The sequence below is a fragment of the Sebastes fasciatus genome, chromosome 4, assembly GCF_043250625.1.
Source record: "Sebastes fasciatus isolate fSebFas1 chromosome 4, fSebFas1.pri, whole genome shotgun sequence".
Taxonomy (NCBI): Eukaryota; Metazoa; Chordata; class Actinopteri; order Perciformes; family Sebastidae; genus Sebastes; species Sebastes fasciatus.
This window is the reverse complement of record NC_133798.1, coordinates 12,836,220-12,854,099: the sequence shown is the minus strand read 5'-3', so window position 1 is coordinate 12,854,099 and position 17,880 is coordinate 12,836,220. Positions and strand designations below refer to the sequence as shown.

Genomic DNA, 17,880 nt, shown 5'->3' with positions numbered 1-17,880 from the left:
ATTCACACTCATATGTCAAGCTATTAACACTTCAACTAGCTGCAGACATAGCTTCAAGTCCAGTTTTGGCATGCAGTGCACTTTGAATGTCAACCTCATTCCAGTTGTTGAGCAATACAATTTTTAAATGTCACAGGCAATAGTGTTGAACTTGCAGTGTGAAATACACTGAAAATTTCCAATTTAAATTGTCACAGAATAAAGTCACAGGATTTTGTAATTTGCAATCTGAAAAAAAGGCTGTTAAGAATGATTTACATTCAGAAATTTTTAATTTACTTTGAAAATTAAGTGTACCCTATAATCAATCACATCACACTTTCAACCGTTCGATAATTATATTTGAATATATGTTTAAATGTGTGTGTGCACACTGTGTTTGAGGAGAGTCAGGACACCTCAAAACAGTTATAGAGCAGCTGACACAATGTCATATTTGATTTGCTCCTTAACCGTGTGATAAAGACATCAAGTCAGATCATTCAGTGCATGGCTTTGTGGCGTGCCTGATTTATATAAATGTTATTGTCATTGTATATGATATAACTAGTTTTCCTTCTGCCTATTTTATTCAATATTTATATAGTTGGATTTAATATGTAGTGACAACTTGTGTTGATTTTGTGAACAAATGTGGCTCACTGCTTTCTGGTCAGAGCCAATTATGAGTATACAAGTTGTGGTTCTAGGATACCAGAGTTTATTGTGCTGTCTCAGTCTTGCTTGAGGCCTCCAAAGATAGCTCACAAGTGAGAGCTCGTCTTGGATTAGGGAATTATTTGTATCTATTTTTGTGCCTGCTTTCCAGGTTAGGATTAAAGTGATTTAATTGACGCATTTGTTTTTTTCCCCTTGTTTCCTTGTTAGCTGCTCATACCACCTTCACCTCAGATGTTAAGGATATTTGTAGCCACTGGTTGGCTGAAAACGTTGTAATGTGTTACAGTGATCCCACCTCAAGCGGCTTTAACATTGTGTTATAAAACAGCCTATTTTATGTTTTACAAACAAAATTAGTCTGTAATAATTAACAACTGTAAAAATGTTAGTTATCGTTATAGCTTTTTTTTTTGACATGATTTTCAAGTCCAAAGAAAAAAGTGTTATTCAAATCTCACATCAACTACCTTTCACGAGAAACAAAGATGAAAGTATTACAGACATAATTTCAGATCAACAGATTAACCTTTATTGTTTCAACATTATATCATATTATATGATTGAGCACGGTGAAACTGTCAGTGGGCTTTACTCAGCTGCTTCTTTTCCCTGTGAAAAACAGATAAATGGTTTGTGTGAGTGAATAAACTTTAGGTGACAATAATTTTAATCAGTTAATTTTATAGAATTTAAACTTAACGCTTTGTAAGGTGAATATGATACTGCAAAGAATCTGCTCTAACATATTGACATATGCTGTATATATCATAGAATGATGATTGCTATTTTTGTTATTTTTCACTAAACTGACATATATTTACCTTGCCAGAGTCGCGGCTTTTTGCTCTCAGCTTGTTGACCTGTGACTCTGCAATGTCAGCGCGCTCCTCGGCCTCTTCCAGCTCATGCTGGACCTTCCTGCACTTGGACAGATGAACGTTGGCCTGCTCCTCCTGGAATACAAGACAGAAAAATGTTTAAATGTTAAAAAAGATCCATTGGTCTACTGTGCATGAAATAACCATGACTTAGTATCAAGTCATCAGTGTTGAAAAGGAATATGTTTTCCTTACCGCCTCCTCAGACTGCCTCTTGTAGGCCTTCACTTTGAGCTGCAACTTGTCAACCAGATCCTGCAGCCTGGTAACATTTTTCTTGTCCTCCTCAGTCTGTAAAAGAGAATATAGATTTGCATGTTTAAATATTTGTAATGGTAAGTATATTAGATCATTTGTACTGTACATGTTAACTTTAAAAGTGACTGTACCTGATAGGTGAGCTCTTTCACCCTCCTCTCATATTTGCGGACACCCTTGATTGCATCTGCTCCACGTCTCTGCTCAGCCTCAACCTCTGTCTCCAGCTCACGCACCTTTGAAAAACAATAAGACAATTAGTAAGTATCCATATTTTTAGATGTGATTCTTCAGATGTGCAAATCTTAACATAACTTTCTTACCCTAGACTCAAGTTTCTGGAGCTGCTTCTTGCCACCCTTCATGGCCAGGTTCTCAGCCTCATCCAGGCGGTGCTGCAGGTCCTTAACAGCGACCTCTAGGTTCTTCTTCATCCTCTCCAGGTGAGAGCTAGTATCCTGCTCCTTCTTCAGCTCCTCAGCCATCATAGCAGCCTAAAGGAGACAGCATAAAATACTAATGAGAAATATCTTGAAAAAACACATTGGAGTAGAAGTAAGACCAAATTTTATTTAAACCTACATCAGTGATGGCCTTCTTGGCCTTCTCCTCTGCATTTCTTGCTTCCTGAACAGTGTCATCCACTTCACCCTGGACTTGGACCAGGTCAGACTCAAGCTTCTTCTTGGTGTTCAGAAGGCTTGTGTTCTAAAAGTTGAAAAAGATTTAGTCATTTAATTTATCATGTGCCTCACGTTATTTAGAATCTAATTAGATTTTTTAATTATTGAAGAAATGATTAGGTTTGTTCACCTGAGAGTGCAGAAGTCCAACACGCTCACTGGCGTCCACAAGCTCCTGCTCAGCGATCTTGCGGCTTCTCTCTGTCTGTTCCAGAGCAGCTCTAAGTTCCTCAATTTCAGCCACCATGAGACCGTTCCTGCGATCCACCATAGCAGCTTGTTCCTTGAAGTCTTCCTGGGCTCTGACAGCATCATCAAGATGCAGTTGTGCATCCTAGTGAAAACATTCCAGGAAAATATTCACATGAATGCCAAAATGTACCTGCACTGACCATAGTCTGTGCAACAACTGTATGTCTTACAATACCTTCAGCTGTGCTTGAACATTCCTCAGCTGCTTCTGGGACTCAGCTGCCTGGCGATTGGCGTGGCTCAGCTGAATCTCCATCTCATTCAGGTCTCCCTCCATCTTCTTCTTGACTCTCAGGGCATCGTTCCTGCTCCTGACCTCAGAATCCAGATTGCTCTGCATGGAGTCAGTCACCCTCTGGCTGTTCCTCTTGATCTGCTCCATCTCCTCATCTTTCTCTGCCAGCTTCCTGTCCACCTCACCCTTAATCTGGTTGAGCTCCAGTTGGACACGCAGGATCTTAGACTCTTCGTGTTCCAGAGTTCCCTGATGATGTCAAAGAATGAAATATTCATTTATGCCTTCAAACCTTTTATTGTACATTTGTCCATGATTTACTTTTTTTTTTTCATAAGATCTCTCCAGAAAAAAATGTACCTCAGCCTCTTCAAGAGCTGTCTGGATCTCAGACTTCTCCGTCTCCACCTGCTTCTTGGACTTCTCCAGCTCATGGATGTTCTTGCCAGTCTCGCCAATCTGTTCAGTCAGATCTGAGATCTCCTCTGCAGAGAGATACATGTGTTTTATATTGTTAAGATGTTAAAATGTAAAATAGAAGTATTTAATTCTAACATATCCACACGTGTTGAATACAATGTAACTGTTACATAATGTAAAACTCACGTTGCAAGTTCTTGTTTTCACGCTTCATGGTCTCCAGCTGATCCAGAGCTTCCTCATAAGAGTTCTTCATCTTGAACAGCTCAGTGCTGAGAGAACGAGCCTCCTTCTGTGCTCCCTCAAGCTCCGCCTGACCCTCCTCGTACTTCTGTTTCCACTCTGCCAACACCTTAATGTCATAATTAATACAGTTCAGTTGGTTAGCAACATCAAGACAAATAAATATATCTATGTCATTGTTTGTATGGCCTGGCCACACAAAGTAAACAATGCTACCTTGTCAAAGTTCCTCTGCTTCTTGTCCAGGTTGGCAGCCAGACCATTGGCCCTCTCCACATCAATCATGAGGTCCTCCACCTCACTCTGGAGCCTCTGTTTGGTTTTCTCAAGAGAAGCACACTTGGAATTCACTGCCTCAATCTGTTCCTCAGCCTCCTGAAGGCGCTGGGCCAGCTTTTTCCTGTTTGGAAAAGGTAAGATTTGTCTCTCAGTCAAATTGTTAAAGTTACAAATACTTATTCCAGATATGTTTGCATATCTTAAATACAAATAATTACATCTTTTTTAGAACCTAAATGAACATATGAAAGATGCTATATTCTAAAATGTATGCCCCAAAATAATACACTGAACACATTTAAAATGATTGGATACCATTGTTTAAATGCAAGTATTGACAAAAACAATGCAGTTGTCAGTTGAGTTATGCTAAAATGCTTCACTTCTGAACTGGCCATTTAATTGTTTGAATGTTACTCACTTGGATTCCTCAAGCTCCTCAGTGCGCTGGATGGCATCAGTTTCATACTTAGTTCTCCACTGAGCCACCTCGCTGTTGGCCTTGGACATTCCACGCTGCAGTTCAGCCTTGGCCTCCTGCTCTTCCTCAAACTGCTCCCTCAGCAGATCACAGTCATGGCGAGCTGATTGCAGTCCATGGGCAAGAGCATTCTTGGCCTGGTGTAAGAAATATTATTGAATTCACAAAATGTCCTCATCCCAAACAAATAATACAAATACACACTTAGTTGTGGTTTCTTACCTTAACCTCCTCTTCAGTCTGTCTCTTCAGCTCCTCAATCTGCTGTGTGTAAGCCTGTTTGCCTCTGGTCAGCTGGGAGACGAGAGCTTCTTTCTCTTCAATTTGACGGCCGAACTCACCTAGTGTGGAGGATGTCACAATACATTAGTTTATGTTACGTTTCTCAATAACCTACAAAACATTTCATTCATTGATAACGTGTAGATACCATTTTCTGTCAGGAGACGTGCTTTCTGTGCACTCGTGTCATTGATTTGACGGACATTTTCATCATTCTTGGTCTTCAGTTCACTAAGTTGGTCCTCAAGAGTACGGCACATCTTTTCAAGATTTCCCTAATGAGGAAAAAGAAAAGAGATGAGATAAGTTATTACCTTATTTATTATTCTAATTTGTGTATTAAAATAGCATGTAATGCATTGTGTACCTTTGCTTTAGCAACAGCCTCCATGTTGCTGGAGAGGTCATCAATCTCCATCTTGTATTCACTCTTTTCCTTCTCAAGCTTCTGCTTAACACGCTGGAGGTTGTCAATCTGCTCTCCCAGCTCAGCAACGCTGTCAGCCTGCTTCTTGCGAAGAGCAGCAGCAGTGGCTTCATGCTGCAGAGTGGATTCCTCAAGGTCACGACGGAGCTTCTGGAACTCAGCCTCCCGCTTCTTGTTCATCTCAATCTGAGCAGCAGTGGCACCACCGGCCTCCTCCAGCCTCTCACTGATCTCCTCAAGTTCCCTGGAGAGGTCAGCTCTCTGCTTCTCAACCTTGGCACGAGCAGCGCGCTCAGCCTCAATCTCCTCCTCCAGTTCCTCAATACGGGCCTGTTGAATGTAGATGTGATGTCTTTCAGTAAACTTTCACTTTTAATACACAAAATAGGAAATGTATACAGTAATTTTTTGTGTAACACAATATGTCACCTGAAGCTCCTTGATCTTCTTCTGAAGCTGAGCACCCATTGACTGCTCATCTTCAATCTTGCTGAGGAACTGACTGATTTCAAAGTCCTTCCTGTGAGAGTGATAGATAAAGTATAGAGTTCATGCAGTTGACCACAATTTTAAAAGAATGATTGTTGTACAAATTAAAAAACTATATTACTTTTTAAGTTTCTCATCAGACTGCTGCTTGTCATTTTCAAGATCCATGACGGATTCCTGGGACAGTTTCAGATCACCCTCAAGCTTCCTCTTGGCTCTCTCAAGGTCCATACGCAGCTTCTTTTCTTGCTCCAGAGAACCTTCAAGCTGTGCAAATAATATGAGTTTTTAATTATCACATTCAAGAAGAAACTTGCTTTGCCAATCCAAGTGTCTTTGTAAACTTACATCATCCACTTGCTGCTCAAGCTTGGTCTTGGCCTTGGTCAGAGTGTTGACTTTGTCTTCCTCAGCCTGCAGGTCATCAAGAGTCTGCTGATGAGCCTCCTGAAGGGCTTTCTTTTCCTTGGTCAGCTTAGCAACGCTCTCATCCTGAGAGGCCATCTCCTCGGTCAGGTTCTTCACCTAAGTGTGCAAGAAAGTACTTGTCAATAAATGGTAATCACTATAATTGTACTTGTTCTGATGGACTGATTATTATTTACGAACCTTGTTCTCAGTGGCATGTTTCTCCTTCTCCACTTTGGCCAAGGTAAGCTCCAGGTCATCAATATCCTTCTTGAGCTCAGAGCATTCATCCTCCAGCTTTCTCTTCTTGGCAGTGAGCTCAGCATTGATTTCCTCTTCATCCTCCAGTCTCTCAGTTGTCTCTTTGAGTTTGGCCTCCATCTGGATCTTACTCTTGATAAGTCCCTCACATCTCTCCTCAGCGTCTGACAGATTCTCTCCTTCCTAGTCCATTTAATGAAAATATATGTTACCACATCAACATTGAAAAACGCTGAAAAGCACAACTGCCTGTTGATGTGTACTTACAGATGCGATTTGCAGCTGCAGATCATTCCTCTCCTGCAGAAGGGACACCATCTTCTCCTCCAGTTCCTTCTTCTTTGCCAGGGCAGCAGCCAAGTCAGTTTTCATCTTATCATAGTTCTCCTTCATATTTGCCAGCTCCTTCTCAGTTTCAGCAGTCTTCAGCAGAGGCTTGATCTTGTAGTACACCTTCATCCATGGCCAGTGTTTCACATTCATGAACGAGCGGACATTGTACTGGATAGTATATACGGCATCCCTGTGTAAAAGAAGTTGTTGTTAGGGCCAAAGTAATATTCATTATTCATCCCATGACTGTGCAAGTCAAAATGTACTGTTTTCAACATGCCTGGTCGCCGTCATTTTCACAAACTCCTTTCTCATGAGGTAAGCACGGCACAAAGCCTGAGTCATGGTGACCAGAGACGCCAGTTTTTCATCTCTCATCTCCTCAAGAGTACCCAGCAGACCGGCCTTGAAGAACACCTGAACAAAGAGAAAATATAAATTTACTCTGTGTCTGCACTATAAACTGTACTAAACATTAAATTAGAAAGGATTTAGGGAACAATTACTCCACACAATCATCTAAATGTCTTATATTATTAAGAATTTTTTTTTTATTGCATCAGGATCAGGATATGTGTCAAAATACTGTAGACAGTGAAAGACACTGATAAATGACTGATGACATCTGTGCTTTTTGAAGGAAACTTAAGTCCTGCGTTTGCACTTTTAGTAGTGCTAATTTTGTCAAATTTTAAGTGAGTCAGACTCATGATAACCAAGTTATAGTCATTTAAATGGCCATTCAGTTTAATTATAATTCTGAAGCATCACCTTAGACAGGATGCCGTCAAGTTTTAAAGGATCACTTGGTGTACAAGGCAAAATGTAAACTGCCCCAACAATGTCCACATGGTGGCGCAATTTCTCTATTTCTATCCCTTTACTCCTTCCTTGGCCCATGACCAAATTTCCCATCACAATCATTTAAATTGGGTAAAAACTTCTTGAGATACTCTTCCATCTAACAATCTTAAAAATGGACTGACTATCCTTAGTAAGTACTCTTAAGTATATGAATGCAATCAAGGTGCTTACCTTGGTGTGTCCGAATTTGTACTCGTCATGAGGAACATCAATTGATCCAAGAAGCTTCTCTGAAGCCTTCTTGTTGTCAATGAACTGTCCCTCAGGGATGACACTGGCATTCAGTACCTTGTACCTTTTTATGAGATAATTAATGGTCAGTGTGAGCATTTTATTTCAATAATCTGCATCAAATTGTTATTAAAATATCCATTGATACCTCTGTTTGAAGTCAGCATAGATGATTCTGCTGGGGAAACCTTTTCTGCAGATTCTAATACCCTCCAGCACACCGTTACACCTGAGCTGATGGATAACCAGGAAGTTCTCCATGAGACCTGTAAAAAAGACATTTCATAACAACTTCTTTGAATAAATAGTCTCAGTTGAAGCGGCCCCATTTTAAGTAAACCATACCAACAAAGTGTCGAGATTATGATCTCTATGTACCTGGAGTCTTTGACTCATTGGGAATCAGGCAGCGCACAAAGTGAGGATGGGTGGCCCTCAAGTTAGTCATCAGCTTGCCCAAGTTCTCCTGTAGATGTAAAATGGTGACTTTTGTCATAAAATGCCACAATTGTGAACTTGACTGTAAACTGAGATATATAGGATACATTTGCAAAGTTAAACCTTACCCTAAACTGTGAAGACACAGTCTGCATAGAACCACCCTTCTTCTTGCCTCCCTTCTTGGAAGTCTCTGTTGATAATTTTAAGTAGACATGCTTTTTTAGAACAACACATCAAATTTATATGAACACATGCTACTGTTGAAAACATTCAGTATCTATAACCTTAAAATGTGTTTTAGTTTACTGTGGAAACTATCATACCTTCAACGACAGGAGGATACAGAACAGGCAGCAGTTTCACTGAGGACTTCTGGTACAGCTGAATGACAGACTCATTCAGTGGATCCTTGTTCTTGTCCAGCCAGCCAGTGATATTGTAGTCCACGGTACCAGCATAGTGCACCAGGGAGAAGTGGCCCTCAACCTTGCCTTTGGCGGGCTTTGGCTTCTCAAATGCTCTGTTTTTGCCAAGATGCTGGTCATACAGCTTGTTCTTGAAGGATGAGTCTGTGGCCTTGGGGAACATGCACTCCTCTTCAAGGATGGAGAAGATACCCATGGGCTTGAAAAAAGTGGGAACAAGTGTCATTGAGTGTTACATTACGTCAAATTAAGAACAATTACATATAATCACAAAAAGAAGTGATTACCTTTTCAATCAGCTCGATGCAGGCAGCCAAGTCCATGCCAAAGTCAATGAACTCCCAGATAATACCCTCCTTCTTGTACTCCTCTTGCTCCAGGACAAACATGGTGTGGTTGAAAAACTGTTGCAGTTTCTCATTGGTGAAGTTGATGCACAGCTGCTCCAGTGTGTTGAACTGCGAGGAGACAAATACTCAGTATAATCTCTTGTAGGCAATAAGAATGATTCTGTCATGGAAAGTATTGGCTGGTCAATTGTTGGAAATGAAGCTTACATCAAAGATTTCAAAGCCAGCGATATCCAGGACACCGATGTAGAACTGCCTCGCCTGTTTAGTGTCCAACATCTGGTTGATACGGACGACCATCCACAAGAACATCCTCTCATAGATAGATTTGGCGAGGGCAGGCACTGAGTTCATCACCTAAATAAAAACAAGGATGTTATTTGATTGTCAGTCAATCATTTTGTAAAATAATGGATTACTAGTATTTTTAATTTGTGAGATAAATGAAACAAAAAATCCATCTAAGATGGTCCTTGACTTATTCTGCATTTAGCGTTCAATGTGTAAAACTCATGGAAAATAGTAATAAATTGAACACTGACATTGCATTTCTTTGTTTCTAATAAATCCTACACTACCTTATTTTAGTAGAACTAACTAAATAGTAGGATATTGGATATTGATAATTTATGTTTACCTGAGGTACAGTCTGTCCCTTGGTGACATACTCATTTCCGACTTTCACTCTGGGATAGCACAGAGCCTTCAGCATGTCAGCCGAGTTCAGACCCAGCAAGTAAGCAACCTTGTCAGCCTCTGAAAATAGTTCAGTGATTTCCATCATGATATGAACAGAAACAAGTATGATTAAACTTTTTTTTACTGTTGTTCCCAAGCTATTCACTTTGAGCTGACATTAAATACTCACCCTCTGTGCCGTCTGGCTCAGCCTGCTCCTCACGCTGCTTCTGCTTGAACTTCATGCTACCATGGTGGAGGATAGCACCAGTATTCTTGTAGATGCTCATCTTCTCTTCATTAGTGAAGCCCAGGATATCAATAGCATTCTGAGTACAAAAGATGTGTCCACACAAAACATAATCATTGTAGAAAATGCACTTTTGATGTTGCATTTAATGCAGAATATATTTAAATATTTTGAAGTGAAGATCACTCACATCAGTGGCTTCCAGCTCAACTTTGTCATCAATGCTGGCCACAGTGATCTGACCCATGCTGCACATTGGGAAGTCGTAGGGGTTGGTTGTGATGAGTGCCAAATCTGGAAATCAAAAAAGGGTGAAAATGTTCATAACATTTTTTTCATATGAAAACTATAAGTATGTTAAACGTGCAAATTCTCAATCTGTTTACCAATCAGCTCCGGTATGTGGGCGGTCATCATCTGATAGAAGATGTGGTAGCCCCTCTCAGCAGGAAGCTGGAATGTCACTCTAGACTTCTCCAGCAGATCTAAAAATATTGTTCGTAAGTCACAGCCCGGTCAATTGTCAATTCCAGTCATTTGTATGTACTTTGAGGATTGTTACTTACATGTCTCAATATCAGCACTAGCCAGTTTGCCAGTTGCGCCGAAATGGATTCTGATGAATTTACCCTGTTTGGAACAAAGGGATGTTTAATGTCCCTCCACATGGGCAATCTTTAACAAGACCTCTCATTTGTAGAAATCATTTCATACTTACAAAACGAGAAGAGTTGTCATTCCTCACAGTTTTGGCGTTACCATAGGACTCCAGCAGGGGATTGGCTGCAATAATCTGATCCTCCAGTGACCCCTATAATCCAGGTTTAGAATTTATTTTTGGTTAATGACTTTATTTTTCTCTGGAAAAAATATTCCTTAGGTAAAGATCCTTGAATTGTAATCATCAGTAACATACCTTTGAAGTGTCCCTCTTCTTGGCCCCCTCAACTGAGATTGTTGCAAAGTACTGGATGACACGCTTGGTGTTCACAGTCTTTCCAGCACCAGACTCTCCACTAGGTATGGACACAGATATATAAGTATTTGATCAAGATATTTGACTATGCTAAACACATTAAACAAATGTAAATGTAACAAACTTACGTGATCAAGACAGACTGGTTCTCCCTATCTGTTGAATCCAAAACAAAGGAATTAACTATGTTTTACTGCAACAGAAACCTCATAGTGACAAATTCTACATTGTTATAGTCATGACTTACCAGTCGCCATGAACTGATAAGCGTTGTCAGAGACAGAGAAGATGTGGGGTGGAGCCTCCATACGCTTCTTGCCTCTATAGGCAGATACACATTCAGCATCGTACACTGGGAGCCACTTGTAGGGGTTCACAGTGGCACAGAACAACCCAGAGTAGGTCTGAAAGTGATCATAGATATTCACCCGTTAACTATGTTTCCTACCAGTATAGCCATTTTCAATAGTTGTCTTTTCTCATAAAGCAGATTGTCTTACGTAGATCATCCATGCTGCATAACGCTCTTTGAGGTTATACAGCACAGAGGCTTCATTGAGATGGGTCATCATGGCCATGTCCTCAATCTTGTCATACTTTGGAGGGTTCATTGGAGAGACGTCATCTTCTTTAACTGTCTTTTCCTGTAACACAACATTTGTCACAATGCGAACTGAAAACCCAGAAACTCATATTAAAAACCTAGATGACTCTGACTTTATGATACCAACCTCCTCAGTGGTAAGGACTTTGACGGTGACTTTGCCACCATCTTTCTTGAGGATTGTTGCCTTCAAGTACAGCTCCTTGACATCGGCCACATAGCAGGCACTCTTGGCATCAAATGGGGCATTTTGAGCCTCAATTCTCTCCCTCTCTGGTTTACGAAGGTAAATGGCGGCTTTGCCGTATTGGGCCATCTCGGCGTCCGTACTCATGGTGGCGGCTTATGTCTGTGTAGCAAGTCAAACAATAGCAATCTTAGAATGACCTTTTCTGTCCATTTCATTGAACAGTACCTAAGTACCTGGTATTGTACTAAATAGTTAAAGTGGCAGTAGGCAGTATGTTTTTGGCATCACTGGGCAACAATTCCATAATAACCTTTCAGCATATTGTAATTCAAGTGTTCTGAGAGAAAACTAGACTTCTGCACCTCCTCATTGCTCTGTTTTCAGGCTTTAGAAAATCTAGCCCGTGAAGGGAGACTTTGGCCAATCACAGGTCATTTCAGAGAGAGAGCGTTCCTATTGGCTGTGCTCCGGTCATGCGACCGGAACTTGGCGTTCCTTCACCAGATTTCACAATTGCGGCACAAACTTTCTCATTTTACAGCTAAACCGTGCACTACAAGATGATTCTGAAAAACATTTGAGGCGAGAAATAGGCATTAACGTAACATTATATTGATTCATATTTGATCAGCGCTGCCTAGTTTGAGCGTTTGGTCGGAGTTCGCGAGTGACTGACAGCTGGCTCTCATAGACATTAGATGGACAGCAGATCTCAGATCAGCTCTTACTGGTGGTTTTCCTCCGGTCTGTGAAATCTTGCAGATGCCGTTAGGAGCACCGGAGGACACAGAGGCACATGATTTTTTTCAGGTTACCTGTTTCATGTACTACTGTCAGGATATAGCGACCGTTTCATAAAAATAACTTTTAAATCTTTAAACGTTTTTAATCTCGCCTACTTCAGCTTTAATATATCCACACCAAAATAATGTTTTTGTATCATTACAAGTGGCCTTAAGCTTAGTTAAAGCCTTTCAGACCGACAGACTGTTTGTCTATACTGCAATTTCTGCAAATTATGTCTCTCTATTCTGTACACACAACATGTATTGCATGTCTGTTCGTTTAGGGAGTGAGATCTATCCTCAGTCGCTCTTCCTGAATTTTCTTCCATTTTTTCCATGTTAAAGGGGTCCGAATCGAGGGTCTAAGGAATCCGTCCTATGTCGTATGCTGTACAGATTGTAAAGCCTCTTGAGTCAAATTTGTGATTTGTGATATTGGGTTATAAAAATAAAATTGACATGACTAATTGTTCTTACAATTAACAGCAGTCATTATTTGAGTTTTGTCCAAATTGGATGCACCTGAGGTCACTGACTATACACACAAATACTTATACACATGCTAAAAAACGTAATCAATGATAAAAGTTGTACATACCTTACTCCTCCCCTTTGTGAAAAGAATGTTGTATTCCACAAACCTATTGAAAACATTACAGTATGTGTTAGTCAGTGCAGGAAACAACCAAAAATAAATTGTAAAAATATAACTTGCGCCTACACATACTATATTGTAAAGTTACGTGAAAAATATAAATTTCAACTTGTGTCAGAGGAAAGCACAGAGTGAATTGAATATTAATAGATACATTTACTCTTACATGACACTATATTTTGTAAATTATTTAAAAAAATAAGGAATACATCTAAATGGCACAATGCATAACAGCAGACACCACCTCACCACAAGTAGGCACTCCACTGGTCTTCCACCACACTGTCTGAGGCTGTCCTTGGACCCCTTATATTTGGTCTGGTTTGCTTACAAAGCAAAGGTTCAAGTAGACTAATGTGCCAAATATGGTGATGACAGTTGAGTCTTGAAGCATTTGAAATATTTTGGTGGTACTAAATTTGGAAGAATCCCTACTTGAGTAAGCGATTTTTGAGTTCTTCTTTTGAAACACATACAGTTGTATGTACATATACTATAAGCAGTAGATGGAACAATGGTTTCAAATAAAAATGATTACACCCAACAGAAAGCTGTGGTGTTCTCATTCACATCTTAAGGTATAAACACCTTTCAGATGTTTGATGATTGATAATTGGTGATGACAGAATATTCTTTAATTTGAGATTATGTTATGAAATTTATATGAAATTTATATTATGAATCTGAAATTTGAAAGCTGACGGTGATGTTACTCTTAATTAACCAAGCTAATGGCAAAAATAACTCTAACATTGCTCATACACAACCCACACACAAACGTTTAGTATAGCAGGCATCCCAAGGAAGCATACTGGGCTCCAACTTTTCTTTTATTCGGAATAATCAGAATCATGCTTTTGATGTGATAAAAAAATATTATTCTGATTATTCAGAAGATTAGACTATTATGGTGATATTTATTGTGCACATGTAAACTTACAGAGATATGACTCATCTTTTTAATCACTAAGTATGCAAAAAAGAATAATTGGATGTAATTATCTGTTTAAATTACACATTTAATATTGTCTTCTAAACTATCACGATTTCATAAGAATGTAACTGTCTCCTCAAATGTAAATTCCAAGCTCTGTGATGTGTTCTTAGAGGAGATTCAGTCTATAGAGTGAGTTTGATTCAGTGGTCCAAGTGAGCCAGTTGTCAGACAACTTGGGATGTAATGAGGAACACATGCTATGTCTCTGTGAGCCACATTTGTTAGGGGCCCTCTGTCATACTCCATCATGTAAGTTGAGTAGTTTAAAAGTTGCTGTGTTGAGGTGAAAGAAGTGGGCATGTCATCAAAGAGTGGGAGGGTGCAAAGCTCGCCCTGGATTGGTTGACTGTATATTGATTAAGCAAGAGAATGTTTTGACTAAAACGGAACACTGGTCTAAATATTAGGAGACATAAGTATTAAAAGAAAAAAATGTTGCCATGACGTTGCTTTGAGATTTGCTGTGGATGTCACAAAATGTCTTTTATTGGTGTATTGATATCTACCCGAGCTATGTCAGGCGAGAGAAAAACAAATAATTAAGTGAAATAGTTATGTCACATCAAGTGTGAGTGAAAAAACATCACGCCTCTAAATGTTTTGCCAGCCAGAGATGCTGCATTGAAAAAATCAACACATTAACTTATTGTCTATGTGTGAATATAAATCAGTATTTCATGTTCAGGTAACGGTTTGCATGCAGTCGCAGTGAGCATGCAGCTGATTGATGGCTCACAGCAAAGCCCTCCCACTCCGGGGTTTACCTCACTTGGTCAGATGCTAGAGCCATGCTATTTAGGCTACTTTGAAATAAGTTCAAAGCTACTTTTTTGTTTTCCTATTCATTTATGCTCACCAAAGATGATAATTACTTGATTGAATTCTGAATTGCTTGACTGAGATCATGACTGCATTCAAACTAGAAGTGAATTTTTGATAAAACCCAGTCTCATCTGACAAAATTAGCTAATTAATTCATTAAAAATCTGTGGTGACTCCTAGTGGTGTCCAATTAAGGGAGGGTGTGGCAAAATAGATTGTCATTATCTGCTCATTTTGTACGACAGTCTACCTGCATTGAGAGCATATTCATAAATCATTTTTTTTCATAAATGTCTGTGTTGATGTTCTTTTTAAAACATGTTTTATATAGGCTGACATGCCAGCTCAATGTAATTAGATAGGTGTTATGTTGGAGCACTGAGAAGGATGCAAGGTGATAGGTCGTGTGGCGTGGGTGGGGGTGGGACTTTTAAGGCACCAGAAGGTTGTTGAAGCTTCTGTAAAAAACAAGTCTGCTCACTAGTTACCAAAGTGAGATGCTGTAGCATAGTGTAGAAACACTTTGACCTCTCATGGTATAATCTATTTGTGTCTAAAAAAAAGAGGATAAAAGGGACTGCAGCTCACCAAGGGTAGAGAGGTAATGATGAGCAGATAGATGGGGCATCTTGTTTGACCTAGACTTGAATTGTGGTGATCCATTTCTGCGGTGGAACAAATCAGATCATAGGATGTGTTAATAAGGGTGGATGAAACGCAAACTGCATATAGCACACATAGATTAAGTGTGTCCTTTACTTCCTGCAATGGATCCTGATTGGAATGGTGCTCTTAACAACGCAAGGGCACATGGCAGACTGCCAGCATTGGCTTTTTGCACCTAGCCGCTATGAATTAATGTAATCGGCTACTTGTAGTACTGTATATTAAACCTTTCAGATACAGGACGTATCTCACACACATCCCTCAGTCACTCACTGGCCCATCTGCCCCCTAACCATCATTATACGGTAAGAATCATACTGTATCACATCTGAGCCTTTGTGCCTTTTGTGAAACTTTGGTGTACCGTGACTTTTTCTTGCGTACCGGCACTTCTCACAAGCTGCCGTACTCTTTTCTGTCCTCTCCATATCAGCTTTTCTGAGAGATTCATAATCATATGACACAGCACCAGCGTTTTTTTTGCGCTGCCCCTCATAAGCCGTATGAATATAAACAATGTGTAAACAATGTGGAGAGAAACTGTAATTAATCGATACAATACGTCCTTCGCATCCCTTTTGTAAAATAACGAATAAACTGTTTGTCATAACTTTTTTTTTTAGTTGTGAACAACTATAATATATTAATGGAACATTATTTAAAAGTTTTATGAATCTGCTCTTTTGATTTACAGAGTATAATTTTACAGGGCTAACATTTCCGGAAGAATGTGCATACAAAGTGATATGTGTAAATAATAAAATAATTATTCAACTATGGCAAGTTTTGTCTTAAAGCTTTTTTTTTAGTTATCTATAGTAACAATAGTGGTCCAAAATTATGTAAAATTGCATAATTTAAAAAAAATAAAAAATCTCCTAGTATCTTTTATTCACTGTAGATATTCAGAATGTGTCTCTCTATCCTGCTGCATAACATGTAGGAGCATCCTGACTGAGACATGGCCCCTAAAACCTGAATGAATAGCTCACACACCTCAGCTCTGCATGCATACCTGCTCGTGTGGCTGGCTGGTGTTGATTCCATGCTGTAGACGTCCTATAATATATCATAGCAATACTATAGGCAACAATAACACGGAAGCACTTTAAGTATTAACACTATGAGTAAGCAAACACACCACCTTAACCCTATAATGTTTCAGTTGGAATATTACAGTCTTAGAAAATGCATAACCCAAGTATAATAATAATAATAATAAATAAATAAAATACTTTTATCTCCCACTTCAAGCACTGGTTTCGTAATTGAAGTCTCCTTTAATTCATCCTGTAATTATTTGAATCGCAGGCTGCAGCGTGAAAACGAAACCAAAACTATGTTGGTTACACAGCTGCCTTCGGTTTCGTTTTATAATAACAGATACCCACCCTGGCTGCAGAGAGATGCAGTCTACGACAACAGTTCATGGTGAGTGCTTATTTTATTTATCACGAGTATATTAGCTAATAACTTTTAAACTAATAGGAAATCCACTGCTTAGTGCCCATTCGCTGTATGTCCGCAGGGCTGCAGATAAAAGACTTTATCTACACACACTGCTCGTTACCTCAGATGACCTCGGCTAATTCAGGACAGGCAAGCGGATATCAGGAGTAAAAAAAACAAACACTTTCTGTCCGATTCATTTAGATTAAGTTACACTGAAGTCATCAACCCCCTTTAATGGCCGTCCAAAGCAAAAGTAGTGAAGTATATTACCCGTAATAATGGAAAGTTAACGAGATACATGTAAAACCAACCAGAGCACGTGTGTGTGAAACGTTTCAGACTGTTATAAATGAAATAAAAGCATGTCCATTAACTCATTGGAAAAAGGCAAAATATAGGCTATTAATGAGGTTCCATCAATAAATTAGCAACTATGAAGTAATGGAAGAGAGGTGCATGCATATGATATGGTCTAGTTTACTCCCATGCATCCACTTTGCAAACTATGGCTTTGTGAGTGTGATGATAATGATGTTGGTTGTCATTATAGGTTCATAGTCCTCTGAGGTGTAAGTGCACTGTAAACAATTGCTGTTAATTTACAGCAGGATTTCAACAGTATTAACCTGTTATTGTTAAAAACAGTGCTTTATTGTTAATACAAAAGAAAACCTGTTAAATTACGCTCATAGGCTGTTTTTTAACTGAACTATAATGCATTCTTAAAAAACAAGTCTATTCATCTAGGCAAAAAAATAATGTTTATTAAAATTAAAATACAACCTAAATAGTGCATTAAAACAAATCAGTAAGATAATGTAAAAGAAAGGTGAAAAACAGCTATATAATGTATCTTTAAACAGTAAATTAACTGTAAAATACTGTGAAATTAATAAAAAAAAAAA

The 17,880-nt window shown here is 39.2% G+C and overlaps 2 protein-coding genes across 4 annotated transcripts in view; one reads left to right on the top strand and one right to left on the bottom strand.

The window, feature by feature from the left end:
• Positions 1–1,233: 1,233 nt before the first annotated feature.
• LOC141765846 (myosin heavy chain, fast skeletal muscle-like) lies at positions 1,234–11,757 on the bottom strand. Its single transcript, XM_074632096.1, has 39 exons — positions 11,536–11,757; positions 11,305–11,448; positions 11,052–11,208; positions 10,933–10,960; positions 10,745–10,844; positions 10,547–10,639; positions 10,395–10,458; positions 10,215–10,313; positions 10,019–10,122; positions 9,769–9,907; positions 9,538–9,656; positions 9,108–9,257; positions 8,838–9,008; positions 8,449–8,749; positions 8,251–8,315; positions 8,063–8,150; positions 7,833–7,950; positions 7,625–7,748; positions 6,870–7,006; positions 6,524–6,779; positions 6,197–6,439; positions 5,936–6,112; positions 5,709–5,854; positions 5,528–5,618; positions 5,039–5,428; positions 4,820–4,946; positions 4,612–4,730; positions 4,330–4,526; positions 3,846–4,029; positions 3,573–3,738; positions 3,327–3,451; positions 2,907–3,215; positions 2,610–2,813; positions 2,379–2,504; positions 2,120–2,290; positions 1,928–2,032; positions 1,734–1,829; positions 1,482–1,613; positions 1,234–1,269 (listed from the first exon to the last, which is right to left on the bottom strand). The coding sequence occupies exons 1-39, from the start codon at positions 11,740–11,742 to the stop codon at positions 1,249–1,251; spliced, it is 5,793 nt and encodes a 1,930-aa protein (XP_074488197.1). The 5' UTR covers positions 11,743–11,757; the 3' UTR covers positions 1,234–1,248.
• A 4,999-nt stretch (positions 11,758–16,756) lies between these two features.
• Positions 16,757–17,880, top strand: part of nlrc5 (NLR family, CARD domain containing 5) — a 44,718-nt gene continuing 43,594 nt past the window's right edge. For 2 of the 3 annotated variants that reach the window (XM_074632088.1, XM_074632087.1), the window contains exon 1: positions 16,760–16,954. The gene's annotated coding sequence lies outside the window, so the exon portion shown is untranslated. Of the gene's footprint in view, positions 16,955–17,880 lie in introns of all 3 variants that reach the window. The other variant, XM_074632089.1, reaches the window with a different exon arrangement.